At 41.8% G+C, this 15,863-nt stretch overlaps 1 protein-coding gene across 2 annotated transcripts in view; it reads right to left on the reverse strand.

The window, feature by feature from the left end:
- Nucleotides 1–11,779: 11,779 nt before the first annotated feature.
- The window catches only part of CDIN1 (CDAN1 interacting nuclease 1), a 173,791-nt gene continuing 169,707 nt past the window's right edge, over nt 11,780–15,863 (reverse strand). For both annotated transcript variants that reach the window (XM_090033517.1, XM_090033516.1), the window contains exon 11: nt 11,780–14,547. In XM_090033517.1, coding sequence (XP_089889643.1) covers nt 14,412–14,547 — 136 coding nt within the window. In that variant the 3' untranslated portion in view covers nt 11,780–14,411. The remainder of the gene's footprint in view (nt 14,548–15,863) is intronic.

Genomic DNA, 15,863 nt, shown 5'->3' on the forward strand with positions numbered 1-15,863 from the left:
ACCTCAGTGGTGAAAGAGCAGGTTATGGACTACTTAGAAAAACTGGATGTGTAAAGTCCATGGGTAAGACTGCACCCGTGGGTTCTGAGGGAGTTGGCTGATGTGATTGCAGAGCCATTGGGCATCATCTTTGAAAACTCATGGAGATCAGGAAACTCATGGAGATGATTGGAAAAGGGCAAACATAGTGCCCATATCTAAGAAAGGGAAAAAGGAAGAGCCAGGGAACTACAGACCTGTCAGCCTGACCTCAGTCCCTGGAAAAATCTCGGAGCAGATCCTCAAGGAGTGCTGCCACCTAACACCCCATGCTGCCATTGTTCTGCCTGTTGCAGAGAGCAGGGTGGGGGAGCCAAGGCCTGGCCTCGGCTCCCCCACTCCCTGTCTGGTCCTTGGCACCACTTGCAGGGAGCCACTTGCACCCCTTGTCCGGTTCTCGGCACTGTTTTGGAATCATGGTGGCACTCTCCCGCGCTTGGAGCACTCTGATTGGCTGTTTCTGTTAGCCAATCAGAGTGTGAATAGTGTTTCAGGAAGACAGACAGACAGATTTAGGCTTTTAAATATTAGAATATATATATATATATCACAGACTTTGCTCTCTATTTCTCTCTCTCTCTCTTACACACACACATATACACACACACATTGCTCCAAAGTGTCAGTGACTTTATCAGTGATATCTAGCCCACACCTTGATTTCTGTCATTAATATTTAAAGGAAATATTTTCATTAATACCTGGCATTATGGAGCAGAGAGTTACATTTACAGAATCTGTGGATGACACTAAATTGTCTGAGGTTGCAAGTACTTTGGAGGACAGGATTAGAATTCAAAGTGACCTTGAAAGTGGTCTGAAATCATTAAGATAAAATTCAATAAAATACAAATGGAAGAAAAAAAAATCTAACACACAAACACAAATAATTGGTCAGGCAGAAGTACTGCAGAAAAGGATCTGGGGTTAAAGTAGACCACTAAATCAATATGAGTCGATATGATGCCACTGCAAAGTAAGGCAAATGTCATTATACATGAATGGCCTAGGTATAATGTGGGGGTAATTATTCCATTGGTAGGGCCTCAGCTGGAGTACAGTGTCTACTATTGGGCACTGAACTTTTAAGAAAGGTGTAAGCCAATGACTCTCAACCAGGGTAACACTTAGTTACCACACTTAGTTGCTGTGAGATCTTTTAGGGATATAGTGCAACATTAGCACTGTTAGGTGTGCAAACACCTTGTCCCAGGGGCACAGGATCAGGAGAGGGGGAAGCCACGTTTGCAGGCAAACCCCAGGCCAAAGTAAAGAGAAAAGGAAACAACATACCTGTTGTAGGGGCCAGGAGGAATGAGGAAATGCACGGTGGGAAACCGCCCGCACTGTCTGTCAGCCGCACCCATATCCAGCTGGGACTGGGTGATGTCATGAGGAGATGTCACCTGGTGGAGATAAAAAGCGGCCCTGAAGACACTGGGGGGATGCCCAGGACCAGAGGGGGACCACCGGGCAGAAGGTATCCTGCCGCTGCAGCTGGCAGCTGGCAACAGCAGCAACAGCAGCTGCGGTGGAGGCAGCAGAAGCTGCAAAGGATCCCCGAGCCGGGGGAGACCGGTGGGGATTGAAGACGCCAGCAGGGAGGCCGGCAACGGTATTTGCAGCAGCAGGAGCTGCGGGGAACCCTGAGCCAGAGAAGCCCGGTGGGGATCAAAGGAGCCAGCGGAGAGACCTGCAGCGACCACTGGGAGAGCTGGCATGAGAGCCTTAATCAGAGGCAACAGGGGCTGCAGCTCCTGGTCAGAGGCAGAGCTTGGAGGAGGAGAGAGAGACCCCGTCTGGGGGTGAAAGCACGGGTCCCGACCCAGAGGGTGCCGTAGCCTAGGGGCGCTAGGGGCTGTGGGTGTACGGAGCTCTCACTGTGGGTGCTCCATTTTCTTCGGCTTACTCCTTCCCTTTTTTTTGTTCTTTTCTGTCAGAACTCTCTGGTGGTCATGGTGTTGGTTTTGTTCAGTTCTGTTTCATGCCGGGTATTTTAGGGCAAAGGAGTTTAGGGTCAAGACAGTGATAGTGTCCTTTAGGGCTTGTCTATCTCGGTTCCCTTTGCGAGGGTAGATTAGCGGAGTCCTTAGCACCAGGCAAGGGTAGCTGAGCCCCCATCAAGGGGGTAGAGAGGAGCCATGTAAGAACCCACCAGGGCCTACCACCAGCAGACACAGAAGGCTAAGGGCACTGGAGAGGACAAACCCAAAGAAGCCAAGGGTCTCCAGACCCTCCCACTGGGGTTCGGCCAGGGCTCTGGGTGGTCGTCATCGAGAGGCAATGCGCAGACCAGGGAAGACACCAATAGGGGATAGCCGCAGAAAGACTCGGAGGCCCGTCTCAAAGGGTGGTACATAGTCGGGGTGTAGGGGAGGTTGGAGCCCCGTGAATGTCCGCCGAGAAGTGTGACGGTTCTGGAGACACCCTCAAAGGGAAACCCCTCCACTGAGTAACCATTCAAAGTTGTGGCAGGAGAGTTAGGGTGTTGCCCTGAAGACAGCCAAGGTACCCTCTGGGGTCTACACGTAGGTCCCCGGCAAGCAAGATCAGCTGCTCGGGCGAAGGTGGCACGAGAGTGTACAATAGAGAGGAGGCAAGCACACACCTACACAGGGGGTGTGTCTACATCTGCATTTGTGCTGGCTTAAATTTACTGTGTAGTAAGCAGGAATAGGCCAATGACTACACATGCAGGCATTAAAGCGCATCAACACTGCCTGGACTGACTTGGGACTAAAGTTAGTTCCAAGTCAGTCCACACACAGTGTTACTGTGCAGTAATGTGTCTACATGTGTGTTACTGTGCAGTAATTAATTGGGCGTAAATTTGATACCTGCATGATACAGGTATCAAATTTATGCTTAAATTGGCATAAAACATCCCATACAGGTTTCTGTCTAACTTAGTCCTAAAACTACCTAGTCAAACCTGTCACACAAGTACAAGGCATATTGTCCAAAGATACCAAAACTGCCACAGGTAAAGCAGGGAAATAAGTGAATTTCAAATAGGAATCCAGTGTCAAAAACATTGTGACCTGGAGGCCTTTCTGGATTCTCTGAAGCAGAAGAATTGCTTTGTTATTTTTCTGTAATCAAAATAGGAGTTATAGCAAAGAGCTGGCATTTTCTGAGAGGGTGTCTTGATTCTAAAAGTGTTGAGAACCACTGATTTACACAAACTGGATTAAGTTCCAAAGGAGGCTACAAAATTAATTTACAAGTTTAAAAAACATGACCTATGAGGACAATTTGAGAGAAAAAGGATGGATGGTTTAGTTTAGAAAAGAGCAGATTGAGAGGGACATATTTTTACTCTTCAAACATGGAAGAGGTAACAAAAGCGATCATTTTGTTCTCCATGTTCATGGAGGGTAGGAAATAAATAACTGGCTGAAACACGTAAAAATTATGTTAGATATTAGAAAAACTAACTATACTTAACTATATGACATTGGAATGGGTTATCTTGGAAAGGGAGTAATCCCTGTCAGTGAAAATTTTAAAGAACAGGTTACATAAGCATCCATCAGGGGTGATCTAGATAACTTCTGCCTCAGAACAGGGGGAAGGGGCTGGATGATGGTCTCTTGAGGTCCCTTCCATCCTTATATTTTTATGATTTCTATTATAACTGAATCCTTTTCTTCAAAATGTTTTAATCATTTGTATGTAACATAATGCCAAACACATTAAAAATGTAGCTGTATAAAGTGCATATGGAAATAAACTTATTAAACCCATTTTTATTTTCTCATTCATTATGGAGTTATCATGCTGAGACAGAATATGAAATGGAGAGTGTGATATGAATACTCATTACAGAAAAGGAAGAGCTGAGTTAATCCAGTATTTCCATTTCCAGTGGACTATTTCTACATCACTTGGTTTGCAGGTTTCTATATCACTTTGGCTCTCCAAACCATAAAAGCACAATGTGATTTACGTAAGGACTATATTCAGTTTTATGAATGGGGAAACTGTAGTCCTGAAAAAGACAGGTTGACCTTGGAACCTACATTACAGTAAGTTACACTTAGATAACTACATGAGTCATATAAACCCCAAATAGAGATGCACTAACTACACCATGTAAACCCTAGTTTATGTCAGTGAAGCTGACTTAAACAGGCTTTTTTTCCCTTTGGTTGGTTTAGCACAACAAAAAGTCAGTCCCATATGGTAGACAAAAATTAAGGCAGTCTCCCAGTTTCACTAGGCACTAAACCAAATGGCCTGCAATGCCCCATGCTGCAGATTTTAACTCAGTTTTGAGAAGCAGATCATTCTGGGAGAGTGACAAGCTGGACTGTTAAAAAACTGCCTGACACAAGTAGTTTAGCTTTCTTGAAGCATTCAAATGGTATTAGTTTCCCTTAACATTTTTTGGAGCATTTCAGCATGTGGATACAAGGTCTTTTATGTGGAAGAAAATGATAATAGCATGAATTTCTCTAGTATATTCAAGACCATGCTCATTCACTCTTTTTTCTTACCAAATTACATTGTGCCAATGTGAGCTCTATCAAATCTTTACTACAATACCAATTGGAAGTCCAGCAGTTAAACAGAAAATGGGGAATGTTGGTTACTAATTTATTTGTCAGTAGCAAAAAACCCCAAAAGAACAATTTTATGTTTAACCATCACAGGTTACTTGTAATTGCAGGACTAGAACTTCCTCTATTTGCACAGTGCTTACGATAACAAGGTTATGAAACTGACTGGACACTGGTCACTTATGCAAGATAAATGTTAAACAACAACTAATAAGAGTGTGCTTGCCATATGCTCTTAGTTATGGGCAGTGTAATTCACATACTAGTTTATGCCTGACATATGAAGATTCTCATATTCTTGGGCTAAGTACAGACAATCAAAAAGCCTGAGGCCGATTCAGGCTTCACAGGTTAGTCCAAACTGCACAGATTGAACCAATAAGCAAGTGAACAGACATTCACTTTTGATTCTCAAAATGTTTGCAGTGGCCCACACCAGAAGCTTGTGGGCTCTGGTGTGTACCTCCCGGTTCTGCTGGAGCAGACAGCTGGAGCCAAGGCTAGCCTTGTGAGGGGGTGGCTTTGTGGGGAGGTGCAAAGCATCATGGGATACTGGGGGATTGTAAGTTAACTTGAATCTGGAAGGGATTTGGGACAGAAGTTCAATTTAACCCAAATCAGGTAAGTCTGATACTCCATCCATCCAGGTTTATCTTAAATCAGTTTCAGTCATTCTGAAAGCAGTTTATATGCATTGAACTTCTGGGTTAGGAAGATGTTAAAAAAGCCTGAGCTTGAATTGATTCAACCTTTGCTGGTTAGTCTAACCTGGCTAGGCTGAATCAGTTTGTAACCAGACAGACATTCTCTCTGGACTGAGAAAATTCAGGCACATGCTTGCAGTGGCTCAGGCTAGAAGCTGGGGGTGGGGGATGCTAGAGCAGTCCTCCCTTCTATGACACAGTGCTGAGTTGAGGGGGTGGGGGCATGGCCAGGCCCTGGCAGGATGTCCCATTAGGGAGGTCTGCCTGCACCATCCCAGGCTTTTCCCCGCTCACTGATCAAAGGTGGGAATGTTGGCAGACCCCAGCCCCTGCTAGCACACTGAAGCAAGGGGATGTGTACAGTGCATGCATCTGTTGATGATATGGAGCTTTTCAATCTCCCTCCCTGGTTCTTTATACTGTCTGTAGCAAACTGACAGGTGAGCAAGCCAGCAGGTAACTGATAACAGTGTTTATCACCCCATCAGCAAAAAAATAGCCTCTCTCCATTTGTTCAAACCCTTCTTAAACAGCTTACCAGCTGACCTGTTAATTAGCTGCAAAAAGCCCTAAGTGGCCACTGTTCTGTCTGCCCATCACAGTGAAATTGGAGACACACACACTGACACCTCTCAGCATTAGGTAGCATACCACATGCCTAGGGTCTGTGGGGCTGGGGTCTCTGCTGTGGGAGATGGGAGAGAAGGAGTGGGGGGATTCCTGCTCAAGCAGAGAGGTCAGAGGGGGTAGGGCAGGTGGAAGCCAGGTAGACCCTGCTGTACCTGCAGTCTCTGTTGGAGCTCCAGCCAGGGAGCAGAAGGGAGGGGCCAGCTCTGCTGTGGAGCAGAGAACCCCGCCCAGCCCAGAGAGCATGCTGGGATGCTGGGGGAGTCTGATTTATCTTAAACCAGCAAAGGGTCTGGGACAGACTTCCATAAACCAGTTTGAGCCAAATCAGTTAAGTATGATACAACATTCAACCATGTTTATCTCAAACCTGTTATTTTCAAACTTGTTTAAGTGCACTAAACATCTGTTACAGGTTTAAACTAGTTTCTGATTCCTTAAACCAGTTAATGTGCAACATCTGTCCCTAGGCCTCTTGTGTTACTGATTTGAACCAGTTTCCAATCACTTATACCAGTTTGTGTGTAATTTCTGTCCCTAGCATTACTGTTGAGCTGATTTGAGAAATCTACTACAAGCCTGGATTTGCATAGTTGGCAATCTTGACTTGATATTTAGTATTCCTTTAAATACAAGAAAGAGATTTTTGTACATTATTATCCAGCCTAGTCATTGTTATTGACATTAAGAATTTGCTCTTCTTGTTTTGTGATTGTATTATAGACAGGGGTCCTGGTTTTCTCTGATAAAAAAATCCCAAATCCATCATTAAAATTAAGACCCCCCCCACAGCCTCTCCCTGCTCTGCTGATGCCTCTCATTCTCCCCACCCCTCACAGCCCCTTGGCCCTGTTGGTGCCTCTCACTCCCCCACAAAACTCCTAGTCTCTGCTCGTGCCTTTTTCCTCCCCCATAACCCCCCCGCAGCTCTGCTGGTACCTCTCACCCACAGTCCTGTCAGAAGGGGCCCCTAGCTGCTAGGGCTACTGGGTCAGGGACCTGGGTCTGCAGCCCTCTGCCCCTGGCATGAGGGAGCAGCTGCTGCAGCAGAGCAGAGCCCAGCTCCCCCCTGCTGTGGAGGCCAGCTTCTCACAGGGGTGCATACTCCTCAGGAGACAGTGGGACCCCCTCCCCCCCCCAGATCTGTGCATGAGGAGGGACAGGCTGCACACTGCGGACTTGGGTGGGGGATCGAAGAAGGTTCCCAGGCACTGTGCACACTCCTGATGTACAGGAGAACCTGTGCCCTCCAGATCTGTGCACAGGGCGGGGGGGAGGGTGTGGGCTGTGGGCTCCAGCCCTGCTGCCCTGCCCTCCCCCAGGGCCTTGGTAACCCAGTGGATGTGACCTGATGTGGCAGGGAACAGCGGGACCATGGGGAGAAGCTGCTTGTTGCTGTGAGCTCTGTGCTGTGCTGGTGATGTGCTCCTTGCATGCGCAGCTGCAGTGAGGGCAGTGGTGCATAGTTGCACTGATCAAAGGTGCCATGCATGGAGGTGGCATGTTGCCAGGGCAGCATGGAGCTTACAGTGACAAGCAGCTTATCCCCATGACTCTGCTATTCCCTGCCACACTGGGCTGCAGAGGCCCTGGGGGAGGGCAGCAGGGCAGGAGACCAAGCCCACAGCCCATGCCTGCCCCACTCACAGACCTGGGGCAGCACAGGTCCCCCCCATCCTCCCTGCTGAGCCACCCACAGTGCTATCCCTCTCCCCGCTGGGGCCCTGCAGCTGTGCATTGCGGCACTCGGCCCCAAGCCCCATCTGAGTGGGCAGCATCCCCAGTCCTGCCCAACTCCCGCCCTCCTCTATAGGGGCTCAATTCCACCCCCCTTCACTTAACTGCAGGAGCTGCTCTCCAGGCTGCCTGGGGCCACGGATGCATGTACATGCACATGGTGCCCCTGCTTGACTGCCCTCCTCCTGCTTCCTCCCAGTCCTCTGCAGGCTGGAACTCTGCCAGCCTGTAGAGGGCTTGTGGCAAAGCTGCAAAATCTGTGGGCTTCTCCAGTAAAATGAGAAATCCGGCTTGCCGCCAGTAAATCTGCGGTTTACTCCATTTTTTCCATGGGAAATGGAAAACCCGGATCTTGGGTTATAAAATACCTTATTTCTGCTAAACTCATGCAAATCATAATTACTTTTAGATTTATATACCAGAATCTTATGCTAGATACTTATCTTATTGCACTTTTGTTTTGTTAGAAAGGTCAGAGATAAACATCACTTAACCCTTTATAATGTGCTTATTTTATATACATTGGTTTATAAACTTTTGACTGAGTTTGAAGGTGACTGGTAGCCTTTTAGTGCTACCAGGTATATAAACTAAAATAAGATGCGATTGGCTTTGTATACTAGCTAAGAAAACATGGCATTATAGTAATGGCAGCTGAAATGACCTGCACAGTACTTTATGGGAACACTGTTATAGACAAACTATAAAAATATTGTAACAGTGAGGATGAGTAATAATGTAAATAGCCTTAACCAAGGATATTTCTTTGTGAATTAATGACCAACAGGGGTTAATGGTCATTGGCCTCACCTTCGGCCTCAATTAATCCCTGAACTTCAATTATTATTGCCTAATTGACTTAAGTTTCATTTCATTTTAACATTTCAAAGTGATCTGCCTAGAATCACACTGACAGAGTTACATGGTCTCTGTAGATGTGCACTGACATGGTTTCAATATTGTTACATTGTCTCTATACACTTGCATTGACATTTCATTTTGTTTTGACATCACAATGCCACATCCATGGGTCTGTGCAGATGATATGGGATTGTTCAGATTAGGTTAAATCCAGTCCAAGATAGTGGTGAAACTAGCACACTGCCTCCAATAAATGCTAGTGAGCAGAATTAAATCATTTGAAATAGAATTGGTGTATTTTAAAGCAAAAACTCAGAACAAAACTAGTGCAACTTTGAGTGACTGGTGCCTCCTTAATCTGGGGCGGGGGGGAACCGGCCCTGCCGACAGCGTTGGTGTTAGCTGTCGGGGGGGCACCAGCCCCGTCAGGGGTGTACCCCCTACCAGTTGCCTATGAGTACAAGAAATGTGATAGAGAAGCCTCATTTAGAGTTGTGACAAGATTTAAAAAATTTTCTGGTACTAATTTTGTTCTGAGTTTTTGTTTAAAAATACACACAAAAGACAAAAATTTGTCACAGCTCTAAATGAGTCCTCACTATTAAAGAAGCAAGTAGCCTGAGAAATATACCAACTAATTTTATTCAAAATCCCCTAAATTAGTATTACATATCATGTTTATTATAGGCTGCAAATAAATTATGCATATCTTGTACATTCCCAATAACATTGAATAAAAAAAACCTAGTTGTACACTGCATAATGCAATTCTAAATCAAGAAAAAAATTCTTGTAAAAACTGACATAGTTAAGCCATGAAAATGAGTCTTTGCCATTCCTCCCTCTTCCCCTCCCCCCATGTGGAAAAGTTTAGAGAAGCTGTTTGAAGTACTTTGATCAAGCTCTGAAATAATATTAGTGGATTACTATTGTACTAAAATTGTAATTTATAGTAGCTGACCTAAGCTGCTCTTTGTATAACAGTCATCTATGAAACAATAGCAGGAAAGTGAAAAACACAAGGGGAACCAAAGCTGCTCTGTTTATTATTTAGCTCATAATTACATCTTCCTTATTTAATCTTTTGAATCCTGGCATGTTCTTAATAATACAGGTTCAAATAATATTTACTATACACAGGAGGGTTAGTTTTGAGTAACACATTTAGATTATCCAAACTTTGTATAACTTGTGACCTTTCCCTAACCTAAGCAAGGTCTATTTTATACAGATCGTATGAGATAGACAGATTCTCTATAAATGGTGAAGTTGCTGCCAAACTCCCATTGTTAGCCAGCTCATTTTTCTTCAGGCACACTTTAGGTTCCTATCTCACAACTGTAACAACTTAAGTTTCTTCTTCTGATAGCTTAATAAAAACTTTGATTTTCGTGTAACATGCAAACTCAATAAATAGGACACTGCAGTCTACATTGCTAAGGTAGGAGTAACTCTTCAGTTAAAATATGGACAACTTGCTATTTTAAATTCATTACACAAAACTGTTAATTGGTCAGCATTTTTGTAACAAATGTACACTCTCTCTTCTCCAAAAGATAAGGACCTAGGTCTTCAACCACTATTCTCTTTAAAAACATTTACTTACTGCTGGCCTTTCTGAAGCTGCTGAGACAGTCCCTCTGAGTTCTGCCCCCTTTCTTCAAAAGAGCCGTGAATTGACTTAGATGATCTACTGAGACCTAAGAAAAGGTAAGTAGTACCCAAAAGTTTGTCTACCTATGCAGTTGGTCCAATAGAAGATATCAACCACAACAATCCTTGCCTCTCCCAAGAAGTGAAGACATTTCAGCTAAAATCAGAGGAGGAGCTGGGCTCAATTTTGCCAAAGTTTAGCAGATTAGGGACCTAGATGTGGTTCACTGATGCTCATCTTTCTCCTGAGCCAGGTAGATCTTGTCACAGAAGAGAACCCAGTTTCTTGATTTAATGAAACTACTTGTATTATTTCTACTGCAGTTTAATAAGGCCTGCAGAATAATAGCTTTAATATGCCAGAGCTTATTAAGACTTAAAGTCTTAGTATTGCCTGTACATGCTTTGTTGCTTCACAGGTTGTATTTAAAATGAAATCTTCTTTCTATACAATTACTGGTCACTAGATAAGAAAGGACCACCCTTCTACTGATTTCATTAATAGCAGTTGGAAGTGGCTCATTTTTACCATTTCAGAAAGTGGTAAAAATGTCATCATTCTGTACCTGAACTGCAGTGCAATACTTGTATTAGTACTATTTGTAGAGACTTAGGGACATTCCTCCCTGATATCTTACGTTGTTCATTACATTGGAATTGTGAAAAGGAATTGCTGTATTATAGTGTAGATTATTCTAAATGGACATGGAATAGGAAAGAACTGGCACATCTTGGACCCAGAGCTTTCAGCAGGAACCATTTGTAGAGGCAAAAACAGACAGTAAGGAGAGGTTTTGAAATGGTAAGAAGGCTCATGAGAGGATACTAAGCTATAAATGAGAATTGCCTAAATAATATTGAAAAATAAAAACAAAATGATGAAGTTTTGTTAAAATCAGTTACAAGAAGAGATGTACATAGAAGGCAAGGTAAGAAAGCTAAGAACTAGCAGAGATGAGACAACAACACAAGGAACAAACAGTATGAATACAGTAGGTGTAGATGTGAAGCAAACTAGTAATGAGGTATCAAAAGGCTAAGTAGAATTTATGCTACCTCTCATTCACTTTTCTAGTTCATTAGGGTTTTGCTATTTTCTCCAAGGCTTTTGTTTTTTTTTCTCTGAAAGAGCATTGTTGGAGTTATCTTTCTTTCATTCTAAGCACATAAAGGTAAACATTTTGTACTACTTAACTAAGATTGCGGTATTTTCAAGATGACCTGTATGGTTATGTGCCATTCCTCCTGGTTCACCAAGTTCTACTTGTACATTGAACTCACTGCACACAATTGCAGCAATTCTTAAGGCTTGGAACAGGTCTTATTCCAGTGTTTGTAAGAGCAGATGCTTGGCAAGTCTATATATGCCAGTGAGAACATCATTCAGTTTTATGCACACTTCTGTTTTCTGGCTTGGCATAATTCATTAGCACACTCTGCAGAATACTCCATAAAACTGGATTTGGCTGTAATGTTAAGGTTCTAATGACTACAGCATTGTAAAAAAATAAAAAAAATGCGGCAGTCTCTCCCTTTTATTCTTGAAATTGATGTTTACATTTGATTAACTGAGAAAACACAAATGCAAGATAAGACTAGGAATAATAATGCAGTTTTAATTTTAAACAAATGTTTCCAGCATTTAATAGTGACATAATGTATGATAATTTTTGTGATGGCAAGGTTTGTTCAAGAAGTACAAGGAACTAAAATTAGTATAGTACATATATTTTTATGGCATGTTTCATTCTCATTTCAATACAAAGATTTTAAAAGAGGCTATACATAAAGACGTGGACCATGCTTTGATTAAGGACACCAACATTACCTTCCAACCTGTTATATCACAGCATGGGGTACAGGAATAAACAAACAAATACAAGCATAACCTTATTTATTTGTGCACCCTCCACATAAATTTGTTTAATGTAAAGACAAATAAAACAAAGCTTTGATGGGGGTTGAGCAGAGTTTTCAACATCTGTGCAGATAAATTTAATTTATTCAAAAAGAAAAGCCATACTTGTGTCTCATATAAAGACTGATTTAAATGATTTCATACAACAGAAAGCATATGCATTAGCTAAAGCAAATTCAGTTTTGCCCTTAAACCTATTTCACTTAGATGATCATTAATTTAGAGTTTCCTACTGGAAAATGTTCTATTATTACTACTACTTTATTCTGTTCTTGGTTTTACACATGCCACTAACCTAAACCAGAAATATAAGTCCCAGGGGCAGTAACACCCTAAATGCTGCTTCTGTGTAGCATCAGGAAGGTACACTCTACAGACTGTTTTTGCGTATCTTTATGTGAAGATCCATAAAGCCTGTCAGATAAAAATAAAACAAGTGCAATACTTTAAATAGTTTAACATAAATGAGTTACAGGTGTCTGAATAAAGGGATTTTTTTTCTTTCTAAACTAACACATACAAAGATAATAAAACAATCTTTGTCGCACAGCTAACTCAAGGTACATTGCAAGCATGTCTCCATAACAAAACATATTAAAGCTATTTCCTAGGAATAAAACAATGAAGATATGTAGCATTATAAATGAGCTTAAGGCTGAATCATGGCAGAAAGTTGAGAGTAAAACTGAGATTTGAAATTTAAGGTTGTAGAATTGTTCTAAAGTTACAGACGTCAAAACTGGATGTGGGGGATTCATGCTGGCTTAATACTTATTGTCTGCCCATCTTATTGTAGATTAAAATTCTGTACACAATTTCAAAATCTCTTGGATGCAAAACAGCTTCTCTATCAGTTTCTGAATGCTATCACTGCTGAAGACAAGCTTCTCAACATGGAGCCTACAGTTCTGTTTGATTCTGGGGCTGACTAATGCAGAAACAGCAAGCACACATGTTCCCTCTCTCAGCTTTCTAAAAGATTATGTTCTCCATTGGATTACTAGAAACAAGTTTTTAAGAGGCCATAGGCCTTAAGGGATGCAGTACCTGACAAACTTTTAGGTGGGAGAGCCAAATTGGAGTTGAACACTAGCTTCCTCTGTGAGAAGAGTTGAGAAAGGAGTCTTCACAATTTCAAAGAAAGTGGGAGTTGCCTACCACCTCCAACCTTGGCAATCCTAGAAGGAAGGAAAGACTCTGAAATAATAGCATTCAGGAGATTGGTGTTCATTTAGATGAGTTCCTCAACCCAGGAACTGGTCCAGTAGGAAACACTGTTTATCATTTTGGTTCCCCTTCTTGAACTCTAAATTATTCTCTGAACAGGTCAATTAAGTGGAAAATTCCTGAACATGGTTCTTTTGGATTTAGACTTGCACATGCCAGGAAACTGCATATCATATTGCCGAAAAAGCTCTAGACAAATTATCTGCCTACCATCAATTAAGGAAAAGATTCTTACCTATAGTTCTCTAGAAAAAGTTAAAAGCTGAAAAAGGACAATGTGTTCCATCAAATTTTTTAAGGCATAGAGTCACATTTACAAGCTACTGCCACAGAATTTCCCAAATAGGTAAACACAAGGCAGATTGGCAGGGGTGGGGGGGGGAGTTGTAAAAAACATTAAAAAAATTAAGTTCATAGTCTTTTTTTTTTTAAAAGCAACCTTACAAACTAAGGTAGTCCATACACCAACCATTATACTAAAATAGTGGTAACAGTCTGGCTTGATGGCACAGAAGCCAGGAAATTCAGAATTCAAACAAGATGATAGAGATGTTCTCCCTGACTATATAAACTGCACTAAACAGGTACAATATTTGTGTAAAATATGGAGTTACAGCCATAACCAGATTTTGTGGCTTATGTGCATCTTTGAGCTGGATCTTTAACACTTGGAATAAGGTTGTGAATGGAATAATAGAAGGGCTTTTTCTAAGGTGACTTCCTAACAGGGAGGAGAACAGTAAGTCACACCTTTCAGCCTCCGCATTTTTCCTTTTGTTAAGAACCCTAGGAGAAGCCATCCGGAAGGAAAAAAAAGATTATGACTATCTGTAAACTAACTGTTCAACAGAGACAGAAAGCTGATAATGAGTGGGTTGTGTCTGTAGTTTTTGGCTGCTCACAACAACAGAGGTCTGAAGCAAAGCAGAAACTCTTGATATGTTTGTCTAAAGAGGTAGTAGTGCGATCAGGGGCAGCAAGAGTTCAGCTGAAGTTCAGGGCAGAATGTTGCCAGTAGTTTACACTGCAGGAAAGTAAAATTGCTTCCGGATTCACCTCTTCCTCCCAACTTCTCTTCCAGCATCAGTGTTGAGCCATGCTGTGTCGCAGCGTTACAATGTCAGTAGGAAAACAGTCTTTTAGCAGGATACCACGTTCCCGATGACAGTCTAGCTCTTCAATAAAACCATACCAATAGATGACTAATCCAGGACCAAATCTATAAAACAAAAAAGGAGACTATAACATAAGAATCATGCCCATACAAAATGAAAAAACCAAAAAACAAAAACTACATTTCCAAACAAACAAGTAATTCACGTGTTAATTTCATTCCAAAATTGGACAGAATATTTTAACTACATTTAATTTTCCAGGTTTCACACAATTTCACACATTTCAATAATATCCAATTCCATGAATAAAAAATGCTCCTTAGGCTGTCAAAAAATTTAGCATTGTTTTAGTTTACGCAGAAAGTTTATTGTTCTATTACTTTGTACGTATAACTCATTAGTAGTAAAAACAGACCCCTACATGCCTTTGTAATAACATTTAGTAACTGTGTGATACTTACAGAAGTTTCTTATCTTTTACTCTCCATTTATTTTACATTTTGGCATTTAGATATTAAAAATACATGGGTTTACATAAAGTTGCAGAGGATGTGGATTTCAGTACAATCAAGATCAACAAGTCTTTAAAATACCATCTACAGTGAGTGATTATGCAAGTAATTATTAGCACAAGGCACAGTTCATAAAAAAGTTTCTACTGCAACGTCTAATATGTGCTTGAGGAATTCCTCAGATATTACTAACACTGACTGATCCCCACTAGGCAATCTCAGGAAGTAGCCCCATGGACTATTTTACCCATCAGGAAGTTCAGACCTTCAGGCTGGGTTCATAAAGAAGTAATCACTATCAATCACCGTGTACAGCGATATGTTTTGCACATCAGTTTCACGTTTTTCCTACTGAGAGCACTTAATTAAAGGGCAGCACTACTTTTGGTGTAGTGTTGCAGGAATTTTACAGTGAAATCATAAATTATGAATGTTGGGTTAGTAAAAGGATGTCTAAAAACAGAACCGCTTTCTTAGTCTAACATTACAGCAGTCTGTACAACGTTAGGCCAAAAAGCTTTTTCTTTCTGTGATTTATTATATGCTAGTCAACTTGCCAAAAACAACAGTGCAGGATGAGCTGTTAGATACTGTATGTACAAGAAAAAGTTCAATAGAATGTCATATAATGGTTTATACACAGAGCTGTGCTCAGTACTCACACCAATATGGTAGCCAATTTTTGTTCATGTTTAATTATAATAAAAGTGTGTCAGGGGATGCACAATAACTTAAAAGTCCACTTAGCAGACAATGGAAGCACTCTAAACTGTGGCAGTGCCAGACTAGCTTCATTAGGGTGGTTTTTTTCCAACACTGAATTATAGAAATCTCTATTTGATGTGTTCTTGTAATGGAACAGACATCAAAGAAGAAGAAAGCCTGTGGATTCCCCCTGCAGTTTCAAT

The sequence above is a fragment of the Crocodylus siamensis genome, chromosome 2 (genome assembly GCF_052110815.1).
Source record: "Crocodylus siamensis isolate JL-2025a chromosome 2, ASM5211081v1, whole genome shotgun sequence".
Lineage (NCBI taxonomy): Eukaryota > Metazoa > Chordata > Crocodylia > Crocodylidae > Crocodylus > Crocodylus siamensis.